The 27,414-nt window shown below is 35.2% G+C and overlaps 1 protein-coding gene across 1 annotated transcript in view; it reads right to left on the bottom strand.

Moving 5' to 3' along the window:
- The window catches only part of TNKS (tankyrase), a 204,394-nt gene that overhangs the window by 62,127 nt on the left and 114,853 nt on the right, over positions 1-27,414 (bottom strand). The window contains exons 6-11 of the mRNA XM_077848997.1: positions 10,692-10,786; positions 10,071-10,137; positions 9,564-9,750; positions 5,228-5,349; positions 3,674-3,765; positions 3,514-3,592 (exon numbers count right to left, since the gene is read on the bottom strand). Of these exons, the coding sequence (XP_077705123.1) occupies positions 3,514-3,592; positions 3,674-3,765; positions 5,228-5,349; positions 9,564-9,750; positions 10,071-10,137; positions 10,692-10,786 (642 nt within the window). The remainder of the gene's footprint in view (positions 1-3,513; positions 3,593-3,673; positions 3,766-5,227; positions 5,350-9,563; positions 9,751-10,070; positions 10,138-10,691; positions 10,787-27,414) is intronic.

The following is a 27,414-nucleotide window of genomic DNA, read 5'->3' as shown; positions in this document are numbered from 1 at the left end:
AACTTTCAAACTGGTATTTTCCATAGTATCTAGCCTACAGTCTTAATCATTTTGTATCTCAGTATTTGTTGAGTTAGTGGATCAAAACAAATTATAAAGAAAGTGATATATAATTTTTATATAAAAATTTAGACAATTAAGGGAAACATGCAATATATGTTTACAAAGACAAATATGGAAAAAATACAATGCTCATATTTACAAGTATGCTTAAAGTATTGCTTGTATGCCAGGTACTATACTATATACTTATATATACATAAGCTCATTTAATTTTTACACACACAAATACTTACAGAGGAGGTATTAATACACAAATATCACTGATGAGTCAATTAAGGTTCCAGGAAATGAAATTCAAGTTCATAAAACTAGAAAGTAGAGGACTATAAAGTGCAAAGTATGTCTGTCTACGTTATAATATGTTTATTTTAACACGCATACCAAACCTGAACTTTCTATTTATCATCAAGCTTTAAGCAAAAGAATGTTTTGACTTACATAAATATTAAGTTCTATCTAAGACAGATTTGTGATATTAGATCTCCCTATCAAATTCTCTGCCTTTTCTGATATATTAGCCTTAGCTTGGGAACTTGACATGAGGTAGGGAAGGAGGCAGGATGGAGGAAATAGTGTAAGAGAGCTGAGTCTTAATTCAAGTACCTTGTTCAGAAGGTGCTTTTAGAATCAAATGGAAAGCTAAGTTGTCCAAAAATCAAATTGAAACCATGAGTTCTTCAGACTAAGCAAGCAAACCGTAGGGCCCAACAGCAGCTAAGCTGAGTTTTTACAGTGAGTTTTTACTATGACAGTAGCCACCATATACACCAACCCTAAGGGACAGCAGCCTGTTTTGGAACCAGGGAGTAAGGATGGCAATTGGTATTTATTCGTTCATAACCCTGATTAAATATGTTTTTTTTTCCCTCTATTTTAAAGTGCTTAATAGAAGTTCCCGGTTTAGGTCAACTACAGTGGAAGGACTAGAGAGGGCAAACTAGTCTAAAAGTCATTCTCTATTACTGACAGGGTGTTTAAAATTATATGTGCTCCACTGATGGATTGAGATGTTATTGATGAAAACGTAATGTGAACATAAAGAGCAGAAAAAGATTGAGAACCATATACCTTGAGTAATGCTGACTGGATAGCTATTAAATAATGTTATTTTTCATTGAAACTTCACGAAATAAAATGACTCATGGGAGACAACCAATAGATATTTTCCAAAAATGAAGGGCACTGTTCATGGTTTTTCAAGAACGTTATAAATGCCATAGCTATTTTTAAAAATAGGTCAGTGATAAACATGCAATTCTCTTAAGTATAGCAGAGAGCCCACTTAGCTTAGTATTTTCTGCTTGACAGAGTAACAAGACATTGTTTATATAATAATGCACTAGTCATACTCTCAAAATAGGTAATAAATCTATAGAACTATTTCCTTTTGTTCCAGTTCATCCTGACTTTTTATATAAAAACAGCAATGGGGGATGCCTGGGTGGCTTGGTCATTAAGCATCTGCCTTTGGTCCAGAGCATGATTCTGGAGTCCCGGGATCGAGTCCCACATTGGGCTCCCTGCATGGAGCCTGCTTCTCCCTCTGCCTGTGTCTCTGCCTCTCTGTGTCTCTCATGAGTAAATAAATAAAATCTTAAAAAAAAAAAAAAAAAACAGCAATGGTCCTTTTTAAAGCAAGGATATCCAAATTTTGGGATTGTGAACCTTATGAGTGAAGAAATGTTTTGAGAACCCTTTCAATAAATATTTGTGTTCATTTGTAAATTGTAACAAATAGTGCTATACTAATACATAATGGATATGTGTAAAACTTACACAAAAAGAGAATTACAAAGGCTGGGAAAGAGATGAAACAGTTAAATATTTAAAAATATCCTATTTACTAATTTACAAAATGTCTTTTGGCTCGCTTAAAAAAAAACCTTAAAAAAAAACATAAAAACAGTAATGTAGATTTGAAGGTCTAATTCTAAGTTCATTTTCAATAGCTTGTCCCATTGACCACATTAGCTCAAAACATGTGACAGAGACATGTAGAACCAGTGGAAAAAGTACATTGTTAGTGATGCCTACTAAATCACAATGATGGGGCACCTGGATGGCTCAGTGATTGAACATCTGCCTTTGGCTCAGGTCATGATCCCGGGATCCTGAGATTGAGTCCTGCATCAGGGTCCCTGCAGGGAGCCTGCTCCTCTCTCTACCTAAGTCTCTGCCTCTCTCTGTGACTGTCATGAATAAATAAATGTCTTTAAAAAAAAATGCAGTCACTTTCTCATTTACTTTAAAATATGTAATATTTGCCATTAAGGGTTTATGTTTCTTTTTTTAAAAAATACCTACATACATGTAAAAAGTACCTACACATAAGTCATTTGTTATCACAGATGATGACAAATTTTGGACCCTCTTATTTTCATTTAAAAAAAAAAAGCACAACGCCTAAGTATAACAATTCTTGAAAATACTAATTTATGAAATAGACAACCTCTTTATGCTGTGAGATTGTCATTCCCTGGATTAAAAACAATGTTCCTTATGAAGGATCTACCATTTAGGATAGTATCCATAAATCCACTCATATGGACATGTGTAAAATGCAGTATGCATGATAACATGCTGAAAATGAACAGATGAGCGAGTTTGTCAGTGTCAATCCCTTGCTACTCAGACTTCCATTCTTCCCCAGGAAACACCTCGAGCTGACTCAGACAGGCTGACACATGGACCTAAGGAGGGAGCCAGCATCAAACTGTTTATTAAATATTAGCAGGTATTAATTTTGTTATTCAGGAATAAGGAAATTACTATTTTAATAAACTAAAATTCTAATATTTTTTCCTGTCTCCAATGGCTTGTCTTGTATGTTCCATAGAGTGTCTGTCTACTTTGGAGACTTCTGCTTTAAAATATACAGTCTTAAGGATTTAAAAATTTCCAATTTCATGTTACCTCTGAAAAACAACCAGTTTGCTTCCTTCCTCCCTCAAGTAATTAATAATTTCAGACAATGCCAACAAAAATGGTTACTGCAAAATTTCTTATTTCTTTAGTGTCAAGGTTATTTGAGAAAATAATTAACATTACCAGTTTAAAGGAACAAAAATGTTCTTTAAAATAAGTAGCAATACTCTATCATTTACATAAATTATTCTGATAAACCATCAATGATGCTGAGTATCAAAATCTACCAGTTCCAGTATTATTATAAAACAAGGTAGAGTTAAATGTATTCTGAATGATAAGACCATAGCTACATTTCACTGCTTTACAGAAGAACAATAGTAAAGTTCAATAAAACACAGGTAATTATTTTTATTAGTAACAAGACTTAAATCAGCTTTAAAAGAGAAGAGGTGACTTCAAATACATGGTAACAGTCCTTTACAAAATTCATTTTTCTTGGAAAATCAGAGAGAATGGTAAGAGCCTTAAGAGCACCTAGCTACTCAATTGCAAGTCTGACATTTTATTTCAGGTGTGTCTTACCTTTGCTCCATGCTTATGTAGAACTTCCATGACGTCATTGTGAGCCCTTTCTGCTGCAACATGCAGGGGAGTCATGAAACTATGGAGAGAAGAAAAGAAAATTTCCTAACTTTTGTTGCATTTCCCTTTTAAGACCTGCTTCCTCTGCAATTACACTTACTCTTTATTCTTTTCATTAACATTTGCTCCTTTTCTAAGTAATAGTTCTGTCACTTGCTTTCGTTTGGGATGCAGGGAGGCCACAGCACAGTGCTGTAAAGTAAACACAGCTAAGTTAATAAACTTATGTTGACAAGTAGACTTCAGAATTAAATAGCATCTGATGACTAGTTAGAACGTTGTTCTGTCAAAACATACTTAAAGATATATTTTACATTATAGAGATCATAAAATTCTTTCTAAATACACTGGAAGTACAAGACATAATCCTTCAAACTAAGGTGAAATGATTTTTGTTAAGCATTAAGAGAGACACTGTTTCTTTTTCTTTGGCTAATATATAATTATCCAATCTATACTTATTTAAAGGTATCAGAATGCTGCCTCTCCAAAGCTACAAATATCTACACCTGAATTAGTCAATCCTTTGTTAAGTTGTCAGCCACATAAATCAAAAGTTCTCAAACTCTGCCCCAGAGCTACTTTAAGCACTATATAAGCCTAGATGCCCAGGTACAGGCAAGAAGGTAATAAACTTGAAGGAATTTAGTGGAAGATGTATTCTCAGAAATTTTATGTTTTATCCTACATTTATACAATTTTTGGTATTTTTTGTTTTATATTAATGTTTGTATTAAAATGTTAAGAGTAACGAACTACTTACTAATAAATACAACGAACACTCCAAAAAAGCAGGCCAGGCTTACTCTGTTGCTTCGAGTATCTCCTGGCATAATGCTGGAGAACTTGAATGTATCTGAACTCTAGTCTGAGAGCCATGTATTTATGTGTGCATATAGTGGCCCATTTAAGTTTGATGACTCTTTTAATGTCGTTTTCAGAAAGAACTGACCACAGCTTGACTTTTTTTCTGCTGAATATATGTGGGAATGTTAACTGAAGCATATTTATAGGTCTGTGATAGAGGCATCATGTATGTTTAAATTCTGAATTTTGGAATAATTCTACCAGCCCTACACCTGAAATTTAATGTGGTCAATGACAAGGAAAATAAGCTAATCTTTCTGAAAGGGCCTTAAAAGAAAAAACATGAATAGTTTAAAAAAGAATTTGTACAGTCTGGAGCAAAAATTTCATACTCATTGTTTTTCTATAATGAATGTACTAACTCTTTGGATAATGAATAATTCTTTGGATAATTGCTCCAAAGGATGATGCAAGTACCACTGAAAATACTTTAATCTTTAATGGAAAACAAACAGTCTTTACCTAGCAACCATGAAAAAAAAAGATTCTAAGGGGAACATTACATCTTTTATTTTATGAAAGAATTGGCCACAAAAGTAGATTTGTTATAATATGGTTGGGTAAAAACACAGGTAAAAATAATTCCCAAATCAAGGGTGAGCAAATGTCTATTCTCTCACCCATGAAAGCAATTACCTCCTGAACCAAATTTAAAAGTCAATGCAACCAACATTAAAATGGAAATTTCAGACACTAAAGTTACTGTAAGGTTTCTGAAATGAAAATGACACTTTGTGCCTCCACTACTATTGCAGACCTAAGAAATGGATTAACAGTAAAATCTTACCAGCGCAGTTTCATGAGACTGTGGTTGTTTGAAATTAATGATTTCCAAAGCGAGTGTTTTTTTAACTTTGGCTAGGTCTGCTTCTCTGGCTGCTTGTAGTAAAGAATGACCTTTAAATTCATCTGTTAAAGAAAGAATAGTTGACATAAAAGATTTAAAATCTGTAAAAATCATTTTAGCATGATTATACATCAGAAAATTATTAATTTTACACATTGCTCTTATTTTATCAAAGCAGCAACAGATGATATGATGATAAATGTGCAAAGGATGTATAGTTAAAAATTTTGAAAAATGAATGCTTTGAAATAAGACTGTTTTATACTCTCAGAGTTCATAAAGACACTCCAGATAAGTTTTAAAACAAGGAACCAAAAATGTCCACCAATGGAAACCAGTTATAAACATATACACACTGGAATAGTTTAAAGCTCTTAATAAGAATGATAGGTCTGTACATAGTATCATGAAAGTATATATAATTAAATGAAAATTAAAGTAGGAAAGACAAGCTGATCCAAATTTTTTGTATTGTTACTATTATTTCCACCACAACTAAATATAAGAAATGATACAAAAAAAGGCACCTAGAAAAATACTCACCAAAGAATTAATAGCTTCAGCACAGAGAAGGGAAGAACTGAACTATGGGGGAAGTGCTAGAGTTTGATAATTTTCAAAGAACAATTAATATTTTATTATTTGTATAAGCAAGTAAGGGATTTTTTCAAGAGTGATTAACAGTATAAATAAAAATCCAATACTCTAAATTAAAAACTTATGGTCATATTTTCTATTTTACAATTTTGGTATTTTGATATGATCACTTGCTAACAAAAAACTGAAAATTGTTCTAAAAAGATACAAATGATATGTAACATAATGGATGATGTAGCAATCCTTGGCCCATATAGGCCTTTGCACCTGCCTACTACCGAACTGTTTTCTTTTCCTCTCTCTCCTCTCCTAAGTTCTCCATCTCACTCCCCTCTGTCCCTCAAAAGACAGAGAAAGACACACACAGACACAGATGTGCCTTAATAACTACTATTATTGTTCAATCTCAGTTTAGATACTCTGGATAAGTCTTCCTGATATTCCCCATTATTGGGCTAGGATTCCTTCTTATGAAGTCCACTGCACTTGCATTACCCTTATATCACAGGACATATCCCATAACTTTATTTGCTATGGTGGTCCTCTCACTTAGCATATTATTTGGTATATAGCACAGTGTGTATTCAATTTGTTGTGTGAATACTGAATGCTTATAAAATAAGTCATGGCATGTTCTGGGAGAAAACCATTTTTATAAAACCTCTTGTTTAATGGTACCTTATCATTGGTAAATTCCTCAAGTGTAGGACTTTGAAACTTCAGAAACTCAAAGTCAGGGTCAAATGAAGTAAAAGTAAACCAGTATTTTCAAATAACAAAATTATAGATTTTCATTTTAATGATAAAATTAGGGATAAATCAAGAGGAAGAATTACAAACTGCTGTATTAGGGAGCAGGATCCTGACAACTGTAAAGGAAAGCAATCTATTGAGAACTGATCTCAAACAAAAAGTATAGTTTTGCTTTGGACATCAGTCTAGAGAAATTTAAACTGAATTCAAATCATACTGGCTTTTTCTCTAATGACAAATGTTCTATGATTATCTAAATGATAAAAGCAATTCTAATTTTTCAATTGCCCCTTTAAATTCAGGAAAGGGACTCAAAAAAATTAAATGGGCAAATTTATGAAAAATATAAAGAATAAGACGGCAGTACTAAGGAAATCAAGAAATTAGAATGTAATAATACAATTAAACAACATGATATTTTCTCAAATAACAAGACGTAAAATATTCCTTATCTTTGCTCTTTAGAAAAAAAGTAAAGATTTCTGCCCAAATTGACTCTCAAATTTAAAATATTTTATTGATATATACTCAATATTAAAAAAAAGAGAGAATGGAAAAATCTATCTACAATATAAAGGTCCCTCTAAATGCAAAGGTTAAAGGTTTGTTTTTTAAAACCACAAGGAAGTACTTAAGTAGCTAAAAAGAAGGCAGTGAAACTGCAAATTTCTCAAACTTATTCTGAAAACTTAATATTTATAAAATGCCTTAAAGTTTCTCTTTAAAAAAAAAAAGTTTCTCTTTTAAGACAAATGCATTTTGAAACAAGAATGAAAGCTACTTTTATTATTTTTACCTCTAGTATGTGCAGAATCCAAAATACCTGTTCATTTAACTTCATGGAAACAACACATTAAAAAAAAGAAGAGCAGGAAAAAACAGTGTGTAATGAAAATGCTGTAATGATGGGTATGATGAAAATATTGTTCTTTGTTTTTGTATAATTTTCTTAAAAAGAATTGTGTCATTGTGAAATGCCTAGTTAAGGCAGTGGTGATGAAAACCATAGTTAAGAGAAGTTCCAACTTTGTTAAATTCTTTTCTTCAAATAATTCCTTGATAGAATCTTATTTAATAAAATAAAAAATACTGAGGTTGAAAAATAATCAGGGAACTTCTTTCACAAAACTATACAAATTTCCATTAAATCATGTGTACCCTGGAACCAGATAGTCTAGTGAAATACACTATAAAAACTCTTAACAATACTCATAATTGGCAAAATATTTAAAAGGAAAAAGAAGTTAAAGGTGACATGGGGGATAAAGCTGAGCCCAGGGGATAAACTAAAAGAAGGAAATTAGAAAAAGATTTTTAAAAAGTTTTGAGTCAATAAACTTGCTGTGCATAGTGCACAACGCACTGTGCTGGGCTGAGGGTAGGTAGATAGATGGGCCCAAACACAAATACCATCAGTACATTTTTATTAGGTAACAAAGCATCATGCTGGGCTAAAAGACAGTAATAAAATGAAAAGTTGGGCAGCCCCGGTGGGTCAGCGGTTTAGCGCCGCCTTCGGCCCACGGCATGATCCTGGAGACCCAGGATCAAATCCCACGTCAGGCTCCCTGCATGGAGCTGCTTCCCCCTCTGCCTGTGTCTCTGCTGCTCGCTCTCTCTCTGTCTCTCATGAATAAATAAATAAGATATTTTTTTAAAAGAAAAAAAAAGTCTAAGAATTTAAATTTCATTGGGAAGACAGAACTTAAACATAGAAGAATGACCTATATAATGCAAGATAACATATGACAAGGGTCATATGAGTGGAGGGAGAATAAAGGCATTTCTACAAGGATTCATTGCTAAGATATCTGCACAGTTATAATCTGGTTTGTGCTGGCCTGTAATCTAATTGATGTCATCTGTTCCAATATCAAAATAAGTTTAAATTTCTACTTGAACAAATGAAAATTACAACTCTTCCTGGTTTAACATAAACCACTTTAAAATCTCCTTAAGTTTGTTTGTTTATTTATTAATTTATTTTTTAATCTGCTTAAGTTTAAATGACGTTTAGCATCATTTTGACTCTGCCTTTTTCTTAAGTATCATTTAAAGATTTTCCTCAGGCATAAGTCCAGTTACCGGATTCTTAGAATCCTGAAAGAGAATACCAACCAGGGGACCAGTTAGATATTATTACGTAGGTGATGCATAGTTTAATTTAAAATGACAATGCCCACATGTAGAATTAAATATATTTCAGTATCTGATATGATAACTAAACATAATATGGTATCCTGAATGAGATCCTGGAACAGAAGAAGGACTTAAGGTAAAAACTAAGGAAATCTGAGTAGAGTATGGTCTTTAGTTAATAATGTATCAATATTGGTTCATTAATTATGCAAGTGTATCTTACTAATAATGTAAGATGTTAATAGGAAGGAAAACTGGCTATGGAATATATGAGAACTCTACTATTTTTATAACTTTTCTGTAAATCTAAAACTAAACAAAAAGTTTACATAAAAAACATGCATATGTATATATAGGTAATATGTATCAGCATTTAAGAATATTATTTCTGCCAAATCATAAAAGGACCTTATTTAAATTGGGGCAATAACTTTGTCAGCCTGCAGTGCTTGGAAAACAGTGAGTACTCAATAATGTTAGATATCAAATACTATCACCAATAGTACAAGAATATAAACTCTGTGAGCTCAGAGCATTTTTTTCTGGTTTGTACACTGTTGTATTTTCAGTACCTGGCACACAGTAAGCATGGAATAAATGGTTATTGACTGACTCACCCTCATTAGCCTTAAAAGAAAAGTACAGGATCAGAAATAAGGATTATAAACTAGTGTGAAAGAATGGAAAAGTATCATTTAAGTTGGACAAGACACCAGTTTAATAACTAAAAAAATGAGATCTTCCAATTTACAACGAGCAATATTGAGTCTGGGATATAAATACATACAAGTCAATCTCTCTCGGAGCTCAGGAGTTGGAGCCATATCTACAGCACTTTTGCCATGGCAATTGACTAACGTAGGATCAGCACCATGGCTAAGTAACAAAGAGCAGACTTCCACACGATTCTTAGAAGCAGCCTCATGGAGTGGAGTAAACTGCCAGAGATCCATAGCATTAACACAAGCTCCATGCTGAATTGAGAAAAAAAGTTTTAGGTCAGTGATCATTTTGCTGGATGAAGTAAAACTCAGAAGATATCTTTTTCACTGTATATTTCAGTTATGACTCTTGAAATGTCAGTAAGTATTTTTATTTAATTTCAGCTTTTAAAAACAATGTACAAAAAATTTACCAAAAAAACCCAATTTACATTTAAAAAAATGTTAAGGCAACAGTAATATTTTTAAAAAACATTTTATTTTCTTAAAACTCTGGTCCACAAGTCATGTGAGAACTTATGACAAATTAGAAAAAAAGCAAGTAATATTTACTTTTTAAAAATTACTCTTACCTTTAATAGCAGTTCTGTGACTTCATAATGTCCATATGAACATGCATTATGAAGAGGCACGAGTCCACTAAAGGAAAAAAGGCCAATTAAATACTGCAATTTCAAATAATGTATAATCATTTATCCAAGAAGTATCAACCTTGGTAAGTTTTCTCAGTTCAGATGTCCAAGATTTTATTAGGATAAAAAAATCAGATTACATTATTGTAAACTAATGAATTTGGTTTATTAATAAAAGATGATCCTTATATACCAGATGAATGGGATAGCTATATTACTGGCTTATTGAAACTTTCAATTTGTCTTATCTCCCTTTCTGGAATGTAACTTGAGTTGAAAAACAATAAATGCAATTGGGAAAAGTGAATTGCATCAAATTATAGAATTGCAGTAAAATTTACTAATTTTAGACATTACCATGAGAAAGCCTCTTTAATAAGCAGAACACGAAAATGAAGCCAAAACAAATTTACAAACATTCTTAAAATGCTACGTAGGCTGTAAAGAAATGGGATACGTGACTTTGTCTAGTGTGAACGAACTTTAGTGTTTCAGATGCTGAAAATAAAGCATAACGCTCCACCCGTGAAACGGTTAGGAAAAGTAAATGGATACCCCTACCCTTTGTCTTTCGCGTGAACGTCAGCACCGTGCTGGAGAAGAAGCTGCACTATCCGAACTCTGTTGTAGCCCGCTGCTAGATGTAGAGGCGTAGACTAGAAAAGAATAAAAACATGACCCCTCTTGAAATAAACCACTCTTGCTCTGTCATCTCATCTGTGTTTACTTAGTCTGAAATACAATGAATGCTAAGATACACAGAAAACATTGAGTCGAAGTGCCAGAAGATCACATTTCATAACTGGATGAGGGACAATTCATTTACCTCAGGTGTAAATTCTAACTTCAGTGCCATTCATCTATTTCTCCTACTTGTTTTTTCCTTTAAATTTTATTTATTTATTTATTCATGAGAGACATAAAGAGAGAGGCAGAGACATAGACAGAGGGAGAAGCAGGCTCCCCCCAGGGAGCCCAATGTGGGACTCGATCCTAGGATCCTGGGATCACGACCTGAGCCCAAGGCAGACACTCAACCATTGAGCCACCCAGGCATCCCTCCTACTTGGTTTTTTAAGGCTTTCACTAATCTAGCTCTATCCTACCTTCTCTACTTTATTTCTTACTTCTTTCCAACATGAACTATTCTCAGTGTTCTAAGAAGACCCGTTCATACTCCTCATAACCAAAAACATTGTACTTTATCCTACTTAAATCCTGCCCACTTTTCAAGTCTGAGCATTTAAATCCCAATGCTATCATAAGGCCTTCTCTAAAGAGGTGGCTCTCAAAATTTCTCTTGATTAAGGAGGTTGAAAAGCCTCTCTAAAGAACAATTTGAAGAAACTTTAGTGGCAACCAAAAGGACAATGCACCACATTTATTCCATGTGGCTGTCAGCAACGGATCAAAATTAATTTGCTGTATCGGATGCAATGACATATGACAAGACAGTATTTAATTTTTCTATTTTATGTACTATATATGCAGCATAAATACAAAATATGGTTTCTTCCCAACTAATTTGTGGCACATTAATTTGAACCAAGTTATTAAAAGGTTCTCTGCTCATATCTAATATAATTAAAATAAGTAAACTTCTTACTTTTTTTTTAAAATGGAAATAACATTAATTAAAAGATTTTCTGTGACCACTGCAATTTTTCCACCTTTGCTCATTTATTTAAAGTTTAAATACTGTAACAGCTCTTCACACAGGGTCTAATATACCTTCTTAATGTACTCTCACTTTTTTCTGTTCATCTATTTGGGCCATGATATAAATATCATGTAAGATTTTCAATTTCTTTTCTTCATATACTATAAAAGGCAGGATACAAAAGAATCACTAAATACTATACTATCTAGTACTGCTTTCAAGGCACACCATACATTTTATATGTTCTGACAGCTTCTAAGTTTAGGAAATATTTTTGAGCAGTATACAGTTAATAATGAGGAGACCATGTAGATCAGAAGAGCATACCAAAGAGGAAGTCAGGAAACTTGATTATATTCCTGGATCTTATGAAACTGTTTAAGTCATATTACCTATACATCTCAGCCTCTTCATGTGTAAAATAGCATCCATCCTAGCTATCTAAAAAAATGTGCTATGAGAAGTTTTCTTCCAGATATAAACACTTCTCAAATGTAAAATACCATATAAAAATAGATGATTAAAATTTTTGTATCATTAAACAACTTGCCCATCCAAATTTCTGCTTTCAGACACATGTCGAATGTTACTGCAAATAATACTGCCAGGAAATATCAAGTTATTTTCAAAGCTGTTTTTCTCCCTCCTTAATATTTTAAAGATGTTCCTTAACCATCTTCTGGTTTGTATCATTTCAGACTAGAAATTTGCCAACATCCTTATGTTTGTTCTTTTGTACATGTGGCTTCTCTTCTGGGTACTTTAATATTTTTTCTCAATCCCTGGCTTAAATTGCTTAATTTGATTGTGAAGTACATTGGTATACCTCCTGTTGCTGCTGCTCCTTCTCTTGTGATGCTTGGGGCTTGTTGGGCTTCTTAGATTTGTGGTTCATAGTTTTCACCAAATTTGGAATATATTCTATTATTTTTTCAAATATTTTTTTCTGCCCTCTCTCCCACCATTCTCTTTAGAGATTATGGTTGCTTTCAGAGTTTGTTCTTAAGCTTTGTTAAACAGAAACAGAGCAGTCTTTAGCCTAGGACTAATTTTCCCCTTCCAGTGGGGTATCACCCTTCTGAGTACCTATGATACCTAATGAGTCAGGAAGTTTGTCCACTCTGGCTGGTAGCACCAGAAACAATCACGGATGCCATGTGACTTGACTTGCCAGGGTTGTTACCTCTAACGGTCTTTCAGTAGGTCTTTTTATCACCCTCTGTGGTTTCCTCAGACTCATGTTAATTAGTACTCAGTTGAAGACAGTCAGGGGGAGTTCCACAGATCTCTGGAGCTGTCTTCTCTGTGCAACTCTCTTTTCATGGCCCTTCAACCTGCTAACTCTTGCCACAGTCTCACTAAACTCTGAATTTCACCTTCTCCTCTCAGGGAGACCAATGGACTCCTCCTGGATTTCCTCTCTCCCATTTAAGGACTCGAAAAGCAATGCTTCCTAGGCAGTAAGCTAGCACAATCACACAACTCAGCTTATTTAATGTTTCTCTCTCAGGAATCACTACCATGTACTGTCAGATGTCCAATTTGTGAAAACCATTGTTTCATATATTTGTTTAGCTTTTAAAAAATTGTTTCAGGAGGGAAAGTAAAACTAGTTTCTGTTACTCCATCTTGACCCACCTTTAGGACTGAACTGGACTTCACACTCTAGTTGTGAAGCTTCCTCAAGAGACAATGAGTAGTTTGGATATCTGGTCAATAAGTCAGTAAGCTCTTTTATAGGACTTAGCTGACATTTAATATTACATGAAAAAAGTGACATCTTCATTACTGATGCACAAAAATATTTTCCTTTTTCATACTAAAAATCTTTCACAAAGTCCCTAAATGGATGAATATATATACATACATTATTTATTCAGAAGGATAAAACATAAGAAAATATTTAATTTCTGGGTTTTTAAAAATCACTGAGAATAAAAATTATTTATAATGCTTTGATAATGGTTATGTATTTACTTTCTAAGCTATTGTATTTAGATAAATTAGAAGACTCTGTAATTGACAAGGTAGGAAGTGATAGGAGGCTTGAAATAAAGCAGTTGTGAAAAAACAGGGTTGAGGAGTGAGTGCCAAAAACTGTTATAAAGCAGAACTGACAGGATCTGATAACTGACTGATGCAGGTGGTAAAGGGTATGGCAGTTCCAGTTTGGAAATGTCAGCAACAGATGGAAAGAAAGGAATGATATAGGTTGGAAAGGGGAAGGGAGGAGAGAAGAGGAAGCCAGACAGATTCTGAGGTTTGGGTTTATCAATATGGCAGTGATTATGGGACTAACTAGAATTCAGGAATAGTAAAGGCTGAACACTAATTCGGTTATCACTGGCATTCATATAAAATAATAGAGTATTAGGGTGCCTTGGTGGCACAGTCAGTTAAGTGCTTGGTTTCAGCTCATGTCATGTATCTCAGGGTCATGAGATCAAGCCCCACATTGAACTCTACACTCAGCACAGAGTCTGCTTAAGACCCTCCCCTATTCACCTTTTGCCCTCCCCCACCGCCCTGTGCTCCAAAATAAATAAAATTTTAATAAAATAAAATATTTCAGCATCTGCTATGTGGCAGCACGTTAAGTGCTAGGGGTAGCATGGTAAGCAAGAAAGGCTCAATACTTTGCCTTTATGAGTTTTCTTATTCCTCCGAAACATAAGTCCCTAAATGAAATACATATATACTCATTTTTCAGAAGGCTCATTCATTCAGAAAGATGAAGAAACCAAAGTCTCGCTTCTCAGGAATCAACTAGAGAAAAGCAGACAACTACTATTAAGCGTAACAAAGACTGTAGCAAGGGAAGTTCAGGATGTCATGAGAGGCTAGCAGCTGCATACCAAAAACACTCTGGAGGCCAGCAGAAGAGGTTATGGAAGAATCTCAGGACTGCCTCCCGAGGGTAGACTTGAGGACAAACAGCAATCACTGAGACAAAAGGTTGGTGAACTTTATTCCAGGTAGTAGGAAGAGCACATATTAATACCCACCAGACATGAAGGAAATAAAAAAAATTCAGGGGCTAAGTGTAATATGTGAGATTGAGGGAGATTCTAAGATCAAGGGGAAAACTCTGAAGAGCCTGAAACAGAAATTAAAAGATTGCAGTTTTGGAAAGACTGCTCTAGTTATTCCACAGAGAATAAACTGGGGTGGGGTATAAACCTGACAGCAGAAGACCCAAATCAAAGACTGCAGGACTAACAGAGGAGACAGGTAACAATGGTGTCAGTTGGCAAAACGGGAGCAGCGCCTAAGTAGAGGTAGCTGAGCTCTTAAGGGAGTAGATAAACTCACAGGGAAAGTAAGGACAGAATAAGCCAAAGAAGCCTTTCTAAGTAGTAGTTCGAATGTGGATGCTAATTATGCAAACTTAATAGCATCACTAGAAGGCACATACAAATCTGTAAAATGCATACAATAAATTTGAGAAAATGGTAGAAAGCAAAAAGAAAAAGTAAAAATTAAGAACAAAGGATGATTAGAACAAGCATACACTCCTAAGAGCCCAGAGGTTTTTCCTCTAGAACAAAGGGCAGTAGGTATCATGTTTAGCATCTAAACATTCTATACCAAATACTATCTTCTGATGCAAAGCAATTAAAATCATGTGGGCTAGGACTAAATTTAATGAATGGTTAGCACACAGTGCCAACTTTACACCTCAATTACCAAATGGCAAAGTAATGATAAAAGTTAATTTTCTAAATGCTAGGATAATTAGCAGAATGTAATGTAGGTTTTGAAAAAAAATCAAGCAGACCCATTTGTAAAATATCCACACATGGTACTTGATAATTTGTGGTGTTATAAACTAGTAAACACAAGAAGCAAACATTTAAGACATCATCATACACAGGCCAGCAGTCACCACCAGTTTGCATATCTTAGATTTATTCTTAAAACGGATCTGTTGTTGGAATATTTTAAAAGTCAAGAATGAAGAGTGATAAAAAGTGTGGAACATGGGCAGCCCGGGTGGCTCAGCGATTTAGCGCCGCCTTCAGCCCAGGGCCTGATCCTGGAGACCTGGGATCGAGTCCCATGTCAGGCTCCCTGCATGGAGCCTGCTTCTTCCTCTGCCTGTGTCTCTCTGTCTCTTATGAATGAATACATAAAATCTTTTTTTTTTTTAAAGTGTGGAACTGCAAATATAAAAACTATTTTTTCCTGCTGTAAGAGAATATTACTGATATTTCATACTGTAAAATGTTTATAAAAAAGAATTCTTACTTAAAGAAATCTCATAATTCAAAGTTTCTTTTTTTTTTAAGACTTTATTTATTTATTCATGAGAGACAGAGAGAGGGAGGCAGACGGAGAACCAGGCTCCATGCAGGGAGCCCGATGCGAGACTCGAACCAGGACCACCCCAGGATCACACCCTGGGCCGAAGGCAGGTACTAAACTGCAGAGCCACTCAGGGATCCCTTCAAAGTTTTCTTCTTGGAATCAGATCATAAAAAACAAACATATATATCTGTCCTTGCCTTTTATGATACAGATTTGCAGCACAGAATAAAGCATGTAAGATAGCTTTAACTTACCGTACACATACATACAGAGCAAAAATAGCATGGGACAGCCCTGTTCAAAAGCTGTGACTGCAACCTTACTGTAAGTCCAGGTGCCACAATATAAGGAAATGAATAAAGGCTTTTAAATTTGGGGTTTGTGTTCTTGCTTTGCAAATTGACAAGGTCTATGACTTTGAACTAATCTCTCAGTGTCTTGGAGCCTTGCCTTCCAGTGTCTGTAAAATGAGAACTGTGATTCTTACCATTTAAGGCTATTTTATGGATGACAGAAAACTGTATAAAGTATCTAATACAGTATCACACAGAAAAAGCTCAATAAAAGTAGTTATTACTTATTATCACCTTATTAATAAGTATCTTACATATTTAGTAGTTACTTTTTAGCAGTCATTTATCAGTTCTCCCCTTACTTTATCTATTAGTACTATTTGACATAGCTAATCACGTCCTCTTTCTTGAAATAGTTTTCTTCTTGGCACCTAGGACACGAAGACCTATTCACTGGCTACTCCTGAGTCTTTTTTTTCTGGTTGCTCCTCATTTTCTTGACATTGGAATACTCCAGGACGGTGTCCTTAAATCTCTTTTATTATCTATACTCATTCCTTTGGTATTCTCATCCAGTCTTGTGGCTTTAAAAAACTGTGATACACTAAGAACTCCTCAATCCCACCTCCAGCTCAGTTATCCTCTTTGCTAAACTCCCGACTCTCCTAATCTAACTTTCTACTTGACATCACCACAAGGATACATGGGAGACATCTCCTGCTTATCATATCCACAAGTGAACTTCTAGTATTCCCTCCAAAACCTACAACAAAGAATTTCCTATTGCTGTCAATAGCAACTCTACCCTTTTCATTAATAAGGTCAAAAACTTTGAGTTTTTCCTGATTACCATCTTTCTCTCACACACTATGCTCACTGCGTCAGAGTATTTGTTGGCACTATCTCCAAAGTATCTCTGGAATCCAATCACTTCCCTGTCACTGGCCTGGTCTGTCTTCATCTTCTCTCAGTTGGCTGAGTTGTAACAGCCTTCTACTTGGCATTCTTGCTTCCAGCATAATCCCCTCAGAGTCCACCCAACACAGAAGCAGAATGATTCTGTTAATATATACCAGTTAGATATACCAATCCTCTGTTCAGAATTTTCCAAGGGCTCTCATCTCCCTCTAAGTAAAAGCTAAGTCTGTACAATAATCTAGAAGGCCATAAAAAAATCTCTCCCAGTACTACTCTTCAACTTTCCAACCTCATCTTTTACCTTTTACTCTGCTCTCCCTGGTTCACTACACATGGCTCAAATGCCCTAATTACTAATTAGCTGAAATGACTGGGAATTAGATTGTACTTATAAATGAAATACCTTCTGAAGAAATTAAAGGTCTACCAGTAACACAATATTCTCCAACTTAAATTTAATTTCACATGTGACTTCTTAACAATCCAAACAACAATGGAAGACAAAATATTCCTGAGGGTTAAATATCAAAATAAAAGAATCTTATGGATACATAAGGCAGTTATCTGCTTTCAAAGACCTATATATTATGGGCCCAGAATATAAAAATTTAATTTCTAAATCTTTTTTTTTCCATTGAGCAAAGAAATGATAACTAGGTTTTAAGATTTAAATGCATTATTATATATAGTCAATCCAAGAGGAATTTTAGCATATATATATATATATATTTTTTTTTTAATACTTTATTTATTCATGGAAGACACAGGGAGAGAAGCAGAGACACAGGCAGAGGGAAAAGCAGGCTCCATACAGGGAGCCCAACGTCCAGGATCCAGGGTCTCCAGGATCACACCCTGGGGCTGAAGGAGGCACTAAACCGCTGAGCCACCCAGGCTGCCCAGCATTTATATTTTAACACAAAACACACATTGCTTTTCTCACAAATGACTGCTGGGTCCAGAGGAAAGCGTTCCTTGATCTGATTGTGCTGAGGAAGCTTTGGAAGTTAACCATTACCATAGAATATCCCAATCTTTTTAACACTGTTCTTCTAAAAAGCATAAAATATAAAAATTCTTAATTTCTTAAGACTGTTATTGTATTGTAATAATGCACACTCTTTGGCACATTCCTTAGATAAGATTTTAAAATGAGATCCCAAAATTCCAATACTCCAAAAAATTATCTCTTCTCCTCTTGTTCTGTCTTTGGACAGTTTGTTTTTGAAAATAAAATATAAAAAAGATTGCCAAAGATTGGTCCTAAAACTATTTGCCACAATCTTTAACACTTGTCACAAAATAACATACAGTAATTATTTGTCTCCTCTCATCTACCCTGAGCTCAGAACAGAAAATATATCTCAGTTTCAGGTTTGAAGGCTTAACAGAGTATCTTATACTTAGCAGGGTATTAAAAAAAAAATTAAAGTTATTGTCAGCTTTTGATTTACATTACGAAGAGGCAACAGAGGACACGAAAAACCCAGCTTGGTGAATTTGAATTTAAATTTGTGTGAAAAATATACACCTACATTTCAACACAGGCCTGGGTGATGTTTGATGCATTCCTTAAGAAAGAACAAAACCACAACTGTGAAGCCATGATATAAGTCATCAGAAAGCTGTCTAACCTCATGCTATATAGTGTATTTTGGTTTTTATTAAGATAAACGCCCAATGTGGCCTCGATCAAATCCTCTGGAATTTTCCACACTACAGTAATTGACTCATCCAGGTTTGCCCAAGATTTTCCTGGTCCCAAGAAACCCATTCATCCCAGGCAGGCGGGGATGCTCAGTCATCCTACTCTAGCTTAATGCTGAATGAATTTCTTGGTTCCTGGAGCTGTCCCAAGTCCGAAAATTGTGTGTGTGTCTGCATGTGCGTGCCTACGTGCAAGGGCACACAGGCATTCTGAATAAAGAAAGACTTATTCCTCTGCCAAACTAGGAAAAGAATCCTATTAAAAGTTGGCTTAAAAGATAACAAAGGATACTTCTCTTCCCATTTAACAATTCTTTTGAAAAGACTCAAGTGTAGTCTTCCTCAGTCCATACAAGCTCCACATACTATTCAAGTTCTTCCTCTGGCCTCTTGCTCTTGTTATAGTTACAGAAATGGCTTCATAAGGTAAAAATTTATGATCTTTTCAGCACTGAACACTCATGTCAGCATCACCCAGATTCAACAATCATTGATTATTAAGACTTGGTTACAATGGCATCTGCCATCACTCTTTTATCTTGTATTTTTCCCACCGGAGAATTCTGAAGCAAAATCGAGACACTGTTAACATTTCACCCTTACGTATTTCCTTTTTTTTTTTTCTTTTTAATTTTTATTTATTTATGATAGTCACACAGAGAGAGAGAGAGGCAGAGACATAGGCAGAGGGAGAAGCAGGCCCCATGCACTGGGAGCCCGACGTGGGATTTGATCCCGGGTCTCCAGGATCGCGCCCTGGGCCAAAGGCAGGCGCCAAACCGCTGCGCCACCCAGGGATCCCCCCTTACGTATTTCCATAGGTGTCTCTAAAAATTATGGGCCTTTTCTTTTAAAACCCCAAACTTACTCTAACAAAACGCTGGTAAATCCATCTAATACCCATATAAAGTACCTTTCCTAATTGTCTGAAAAACTTCGGAAAGTTGGTTCGCTGGGTGAGAGGGTCAATTTTGGGGGGTCTTGTGCCATTAAGTCTCTCTACATCTACAATGGTCTTCATCTCTCCTTTTTTCTTTTTTCATGATCCTGACTTGCTGAAGAGACCTCGTTAGTTGCTCCCTTCCCTGTGTGAGGATTGCACTTGTGCCTAGCTGTATCTTCTGTGTTTCATGTAAATTGGAACTTCCTCTTTCATGTGCAACCTCTTTAGTAAGAATATTTCATAGACAATACCTCAGTATCATAACGGGGGACATATTACATCTGGATAGCTTACTTTTCGTGATAAGATTGCACTGTGTACCATCAATTTTGCAATTACTACCTCTGTGAATCTGTGAATTCCGGATATCATCCTTGTAATTTTCTTAGCTTCCTGCCATCTTTTTATAATGTGTATATATAAACAAACAGAAGATCACTACACTGAAAAATTCCAATACTTAGTTCTGCTTTTTTATAAGAACATACATTCAGATAAGATTTCAAAAATGAGGTATCACATATCTATTTTCTCAGTTTTAACTGCTCTCAATTATCCATTAACTTTACTCACTATTCCCTCTCAAATAGAATTCCCTTTTAAATTATAAAAATAGGGGCACCTGGGTGGTTCTATGGTTAGACGTCTGCCTTTGGCTCAGGTTGTGATCCTGGGATGCTGGGATGGAGTCCTGCATGGGGCTCCCTGCATGGAGCCTGCTTCTCCCTCTGCCTATGTCTCTGCCTCACTCTCAGTGTCTCTGATGAATAAATATTTTTTAAAAATTATAAAAATAATGTATTCCCTCTAAAATAATATAAAGTAAAATGTTCTACCTCTTCTTCTAGCTCAACAAACTCAAGATAACCACTGTTTTTAGATGCACAAGTACCAATTTCAGATTTTTTTCTATGACATGAACATGTTTTTCTGAGTTCTTTTTGCTGTTGTTTTGGTCACACAAATGGATCATATATTCTTCTGGAATTTGCTTTTTCGTCTTGAAGTATTATTATATATAAGTTTACCTTATTCTCTGTATGGTATTTCCACCATGTAGCTGTACCATGATTATGTACAGCTAGTTATGTTTAATCTCTGCTCTGGCTATCTTAACATAAAAATACCTCATTCAAACTTATCATTTGGTTAAGATAGATCAGTATTTCCCTTCTACAAATAAAATAGTATTACCAGACATTAATATAAAATTCCAGGAGAATATAATAACCACATCATCAGAGCTTATTAAATTTCATTCTTGCAGAGAGATATGATAATTCTGCTTGTTAGGTATACCTAAGAAGTTCTTTGAGACACTGATACTTTAATCAGAATCAAAACAACCTGCAAGCTAGAGAAACAATATGGGCATGAGTCCATGGAAATACGTATCACTGATGCCTGACTTTTGAAGGAGATTTAAAGTAGTACCATAATGAAGATTAGACAATCTCCTTGAAGGTTCTCAATTCTTGGGCTTTTATAAAGAGAATTTAAAAGAGAAACTATCTCGGGAATGAAAACTGATGAATCCAAGTAGAAATAAAACTTTTCTAAAAAGATATTTATACTTTCTTTCAAAAACTAGGTCTCCTTTAACTTGTCTCTTCTAATGATTACACATTACTGGATCCTTCTATAGGAATGTTTTCTTTTCCAATCTTTTCCTCTGGTCCTGGGCCTCCTGATCAATGGTTCTCTAAATCACAGTACCTCGAGCAAAATATATATAAATGGTCTCATCACAGTGGACTATATCAGTACTCTTACTTTGCAATGATAGGCATGATACCACTCCTAGAACCTAAGAGAGTTTAACATATTAATGTTTTTCAGTCACAATCTCCATAATGAGGAAAGTTGGGTGACAATAATACTGGTCTCCTCACTGAATTATTTTCTGGCGAAAATGAAATAGAAGATATGAAAACATTTTGAAAATACAGAGTAGTTTACTGAAAATAATAGCTAAAATCTACTGGGGACTTTTGAGGTACCAAGCACTATTCAAAAATGTATTATAGGTATTAACTTATATTTACTCATATTTACTTTACACACCAATTACCAGAGCTACAAACAATATTATCTCCATATAAAGGGGGAAACTGAGAAACAGAGAGATTAATATAGCAAGTTAATAGCAGAGTTAAAGATCAAATCTAGGCATCTGACCTCAGAACTCCCATTCTGCCTTCCTTCTTTTCCTCTGGCTGGGTGCTCAGGTTCTGGATAGCATGTTAAAAAATGGACTAACATGACTAAGTGGCAGAAGAGTAACTCCTGGCTGGCAGGGATCACACTGGTAGTCCTGGCTACCTTAGCACTGATCCATAAGGGTACTATATGTGAAACCCTATGAATAATGAGAGTGTGACCATACCTCTGGATAAGGATCCCTGAAATGGAAGACTTCTTACCAATAGTTGTCTAGAATAGTAGGCATTAGAGGACAAAAAAGAATAACAGGAAATTGAAATTGAAATTGGATAAGATGATTCATCTGTGTAGATATGCTACATGAACAGAGGTAAATATGACTGGTATTTTCCAAATCAGAGAGCATATTCTTCCAAAGTAACACATGTCGTCATCTTTAGGAGGGAACCTAAGGCATTTGAAAATTTGTAGAATTTATGGAATATCTTTTTCTTTTTTTTTTTAATTTTTATTTATTTATGATAGTCAGAGAGAGAGAGAGAGAGAGAGGCAGAGACATAAGCAGAGGGAGAAACAGGTTCCATGCACCGGGAGCCCAATGTGGGATTTGATCCCGGGTCTCCAGGATCGCGCCCTGGGCCAAAGGCAGGCGCTAAACCGCTGCGCCACCCAGGGATCCCGAATTTATGGAATATCTTATAATGATTCTGTACCTCAGCTGCCTTACACAGTAAAAATTTATTTTTAAATTGAGACTATAAAGGACTATCTTTAAGCGTACGTACTGGGAAGAGAAGGAAAGAACCACACAAGAAAGAACAGGAATCCACAGAGGAATATTTGTGAGAATAAAGTTCTGAATGCCAACTTAATTCAATTTTAACTTAACGTTCTCATCATGGAAATTCCAAGGGGATTCTTCAACAGCCAGACATTTGTTTTTCTCTTTTCCAGTCTCAGATTCAGCAGAATTGACATGTATGCATGAAAATGAGTTTCTAGCTTCCTCTCATTGGGTTTGTACAGTAGAAAAAAAAAAAAAAAGAATGCTTAGCACTCTCAGAAGGTGCAACATTAATTTTGCATTGTTTAATGAGAAACAGCTGGCAGACTCTATGGAAACCAGGTTTCATGTCTGATACTAACCTGATGCTTTATACCTGTAGAAGAAAAGTTTTCACACTATTCAAACCTCACATGAATTCCTTTTTATAATTAATATTTACAGTCTCAGGTTTTTAAATCTAAACATCAAAGATTCTAACATTCAACAGACAGTTGACTACTCTGGAAACAGGACACAAGTTACATCGATTGGCATCTAAAGATTATGAGGGAATCATTCCATGTTAGATTATTAAATAGTCATTTTAATCATGTAAACTGGGAGAAATTCCTGTAGCTGATTTTAATGTTGTTAAGAGCTCTAGGACTTGGGAGATACGCTATCACCTCAAAGTTCGTTCAGTGATAAAGTCGTTTCTGAGCTTGCGTATGTGAATTTGACAGCTAAGAGCAGCTAAGAGCAGAGAGCTCCAGTTCTGTTCCCTGCCAATGGCCCTTTCCCAAACTCCAAGAGGTACTGAACTCTCTCTGAAACTAGATTACTTTAATGGGCATTTTTATGGTATTCACAGTAGGGTATTATCATGTTACTATCGTCACAAAAGAAAATCAATATATGAAATATTTTATATTTCGAGTTTGTCTATTTTCAAATTTCCTAATTTGACTACCCAGATATGAATTTCAATTAATTATGTATGGTATTCATAGTGTTGTATTTGAAGTTTTACTACTGATGCTATTCTTAGTAGAGAAAGACGTTTTGTTATTAGTCACCGAAAACAGTCTTTTTTGAAAAAAGAATATTATGGGGATTCTTGATGCTTTTAGGAACTTTCCTTTATAATTCTAATTTAATTGAGCAAGTAAGTAAGTGGATGAATATGAATGGGGGAAAGGGATTTAGGCTTCCGAAGCAATTATTACACAAGAAATATTTTTTAAAAAGGTAGTGATACAAAAATAACCAAGTGTTATTATAGACAGGGTGTTTTGTGTCCACACCCACCCCAGCAAACTCATATGTTGGAAGCCCTAACCCTAATGTGGTATTTGGAGACAGGACCTTCAGGAGGTAGTTAGGGTTAGATAAGGTCATGAAGTGAGTCCTCCTCATGATAAGGTTAGTGCCCTGATAGATAATAAACACCTAAGAGCTTGTGTGTTATCTCTCAGCAAAAAGGTGGCCCTACACAAGCAGGAGAGCCCCTCATGAGAAACTGACCATGCTGAAACTTTGATCTTGGACTTTCCAGCTCCAGAGCTCAGAAATAAATTTCTGTTAAGCCACTCACTCTATGGTATGGCAACCTGAAACTAAGATACTAAGTAACTGGTACAAAATGAGTTAAGAAATTAGCAGTTTATATTGGTTTTATATTATGGCCAGACCACAGTGCCTAATAATGCTCAAAGCTACAGATAATCTCGAAGTTCTTAAGTCCATAATTAACTCCTCATTTTTTGTTGCTTCTCATTAAGCCAGAAGTTTCTGAAATCAGACTTCTTTTTGTCCCTAAGCAAGCCTTTTCACCCACTAAGGTTTACCCTTAACTGATGCTAACCCAACAGTTTAAACCGAAGAGATCATATCAAATAATAATCATTATAGGGCCATTTTAAAATATCTCCATCACCTATCAATTGATACATAAAAGTATGTTAATAACACTACCCACCACCCCACTCATCCACAGAACTTGGACGTCAGCAATACCACTGCAGCTACTTTGCATGTTTCTTCCAGATTCTATGCCCTTGCCGTTCTGCCAGATGGATGTTTTTCAAGCGAATGCCACAGCTGTTATCTACTGTACCCTATAAAGTTTGGTTTACTTGTAGAGGCAGAAAGAGCACTTTAAACTTAGATTCTTACCATTTCAAAAGAAATATTTAAGTATCACTTTTGTAACTTGGCTTCTAAATAAAATTTTAGTAATGAATCATACTCACAACAAAATGACTTAGTATTCACTACTCATTTCTATCCCTCCACTGGTAACTAGTCTAATGTCGACAACTGCAGGAAATCTGCATTTTGGATATGGGTGTAGGAGAAACCAAAGTTAGGAGGAGGGTGGCTAAGCAGAGCTAAAACGAACTCCTGTTTTACCACCTGCTTTTTTAAAAAAAAAATTTTTTTTTTACCACCTGCTTTTTAATACAGGTCCCTTTCTACTAAAAATTCTTTCCTCAAAGAGAGAAAGAGAGCACAGTTGGCATGGGTACTAATTACCCTCACCAGTAGAAATGTCATGCTTGACAAAATAGAGACTGTTTTAGTAGAAGTGATTCCCTAATGAAAAATAAAAAAGACATTTTCAAGCTCTTATTGTTACAAAACGAATATACACAAGCATAAAGATTTTACACAATATATTCCATCATAAGTAGGCAAGAAAACTTGCTCTAGGGGATTTCTGCATTACAGTAAGACATGCACTGCTCAGCAAGATGTACTTTAAAGAAGCGATTAGATTAGATATATAATTAAATGTAAAGTACTTGAAGAGTTCCCTAATGCAGACTTAGGGCATTTTGACCTTCCTATAATCCCAAGTAACATCTGAACTATGGTCCATAAAAGTTGGAAATTAAAAAATGGTATGGCTTTTCATCTACCAAGATTTGCCAAGAACAGAAGAGGATGATAAAGGCCACTAAAGATCACAGAGAGCCAGGCATGGGCCCTCAGGTAATGCTAACACTTTCTTAAAGGGAAATAAGGCTCTGTATAAACTTTATTCCAGATTACACAATTATCTCATCTAGTATGACTCCACATATCCTTACATAATCTAATTCTGTATGACTGATAATTACTACTAACTCTAATAAGAAATAAATAACAAAATACATTACAATCTTAAAAGTTGGGAGTCGAAAGGTATTTTAGAGATTATATGGCCCAAACCCTTCATTTTATAGGCTAAAAAAACCAGAGAACTCCAGGGCGCTTGGGTTGCTCAGTCAATTGAACATTTGACTCTTGGTTTCAGCTCAGGTCATGATCTCAGTGTCATGAGATTGAGCCTTGTGTTGGGCTCCACACTCAGCACAGAGTCTGCTTGAGATTCTCTCTTTCCCTCTGCCCCATTTCCCCACCATTCGTGCTCTTTCTCTAAAATAATCTTTTTTAAAAAGGAGAACTCAGAGATATGACAAAACTTATCTAGTAATAATTTTAACTTAAAAATTGATCTCCTAAAAAAACCAAAAAACAAAACCAAACAAACAAAACTTGGTCTTCTAGCTTTAAACTCCTGCTTTTTCTCATAATACTATGACTTCCCTCAAAAATGCATATGAAATTAATTTTTGCATTCCAAGAGGGAAAAGAATCTTAAAATGTAAGATCTAAATTTAAAATAATTAAACTTATCTAAAGAAATAAATATATTTGGAGATTTATCTTCAAATATTCACTTAACTCTTCCTCACAGCTCTAAGAGTCATTTTCAGTAATCCACCTGAGAAAAGAAGTAATCTTTCCTGCTCAAAAGATAATAAGCATTGAGCTATTTTCTTATAGTCGGGGTATTTCAATTATCTTTACTAGATAACATAACACTACAAAACTAGTGGCTTACCTGGGTGGTTCTTCTCCTCTACACAGTATGGGCTTGGGTGCTAGGGGTGGTTGATGTCACCCTGAGGGTAAACTGGAAACTCAGTTGTAGCTTCACTGTCTGGGATGCCTGAACAAGGAGTCATTTAGAGACTTAATTGAGCTCAGGTGGGTCTCTGCCTAGAGGCCTCCACGTGGCTGATTGTGCTGCCTTATGGCATGGCAGCTGGGTTCAAAGAAAGCATTCCGAAAGCATTAGACTGGCAGCTGCCAGGCCATTTCAGGGGCTAGTCTCGGAATTGGCATAGCACCACTTGTGTTTTATTTACTTTATCAAAGCAGTCCCAGGCTTAGCTCAAAGTCAGTGTAAGAAGGAACTAGACCAAAGCATAAATAATGAGGCATGGTTTCATTTGAGAGGTCTTCAAAGTAACAATCTGCCATATAATGGATGTCTAAATCCTGGTCAAACGTGATTTTTGGTGGAGACTCACACTGAGGGAGGGAGCTGTTAACCAAGAATATTGAGAAATTCTATATTACAATACAACAAATGTATATAATCCTAATATTCAAATATAAATATAAAAGAAAGTTCACTAATCTTATATGTTCTCTGTGCTTCATTGGATGTGTTTATGGAATTCAAATGAATACTA

This window comes from Canis aureus, chromosome 15, assembly GCF_053574225.1.
Source record: "Canis aureus isolate CA01 chromosome 15, VMU_Caureus_v.1.0, whole genome shotgun sequence".
NCBI lineage: Eukaryota > Metazoa > Chordata > Mammalia > Carnivora > Canidae > Canis > Canis aureus.
This window is presented reverse-complemented; position numbering and strand designations above follow the sequence as displayed.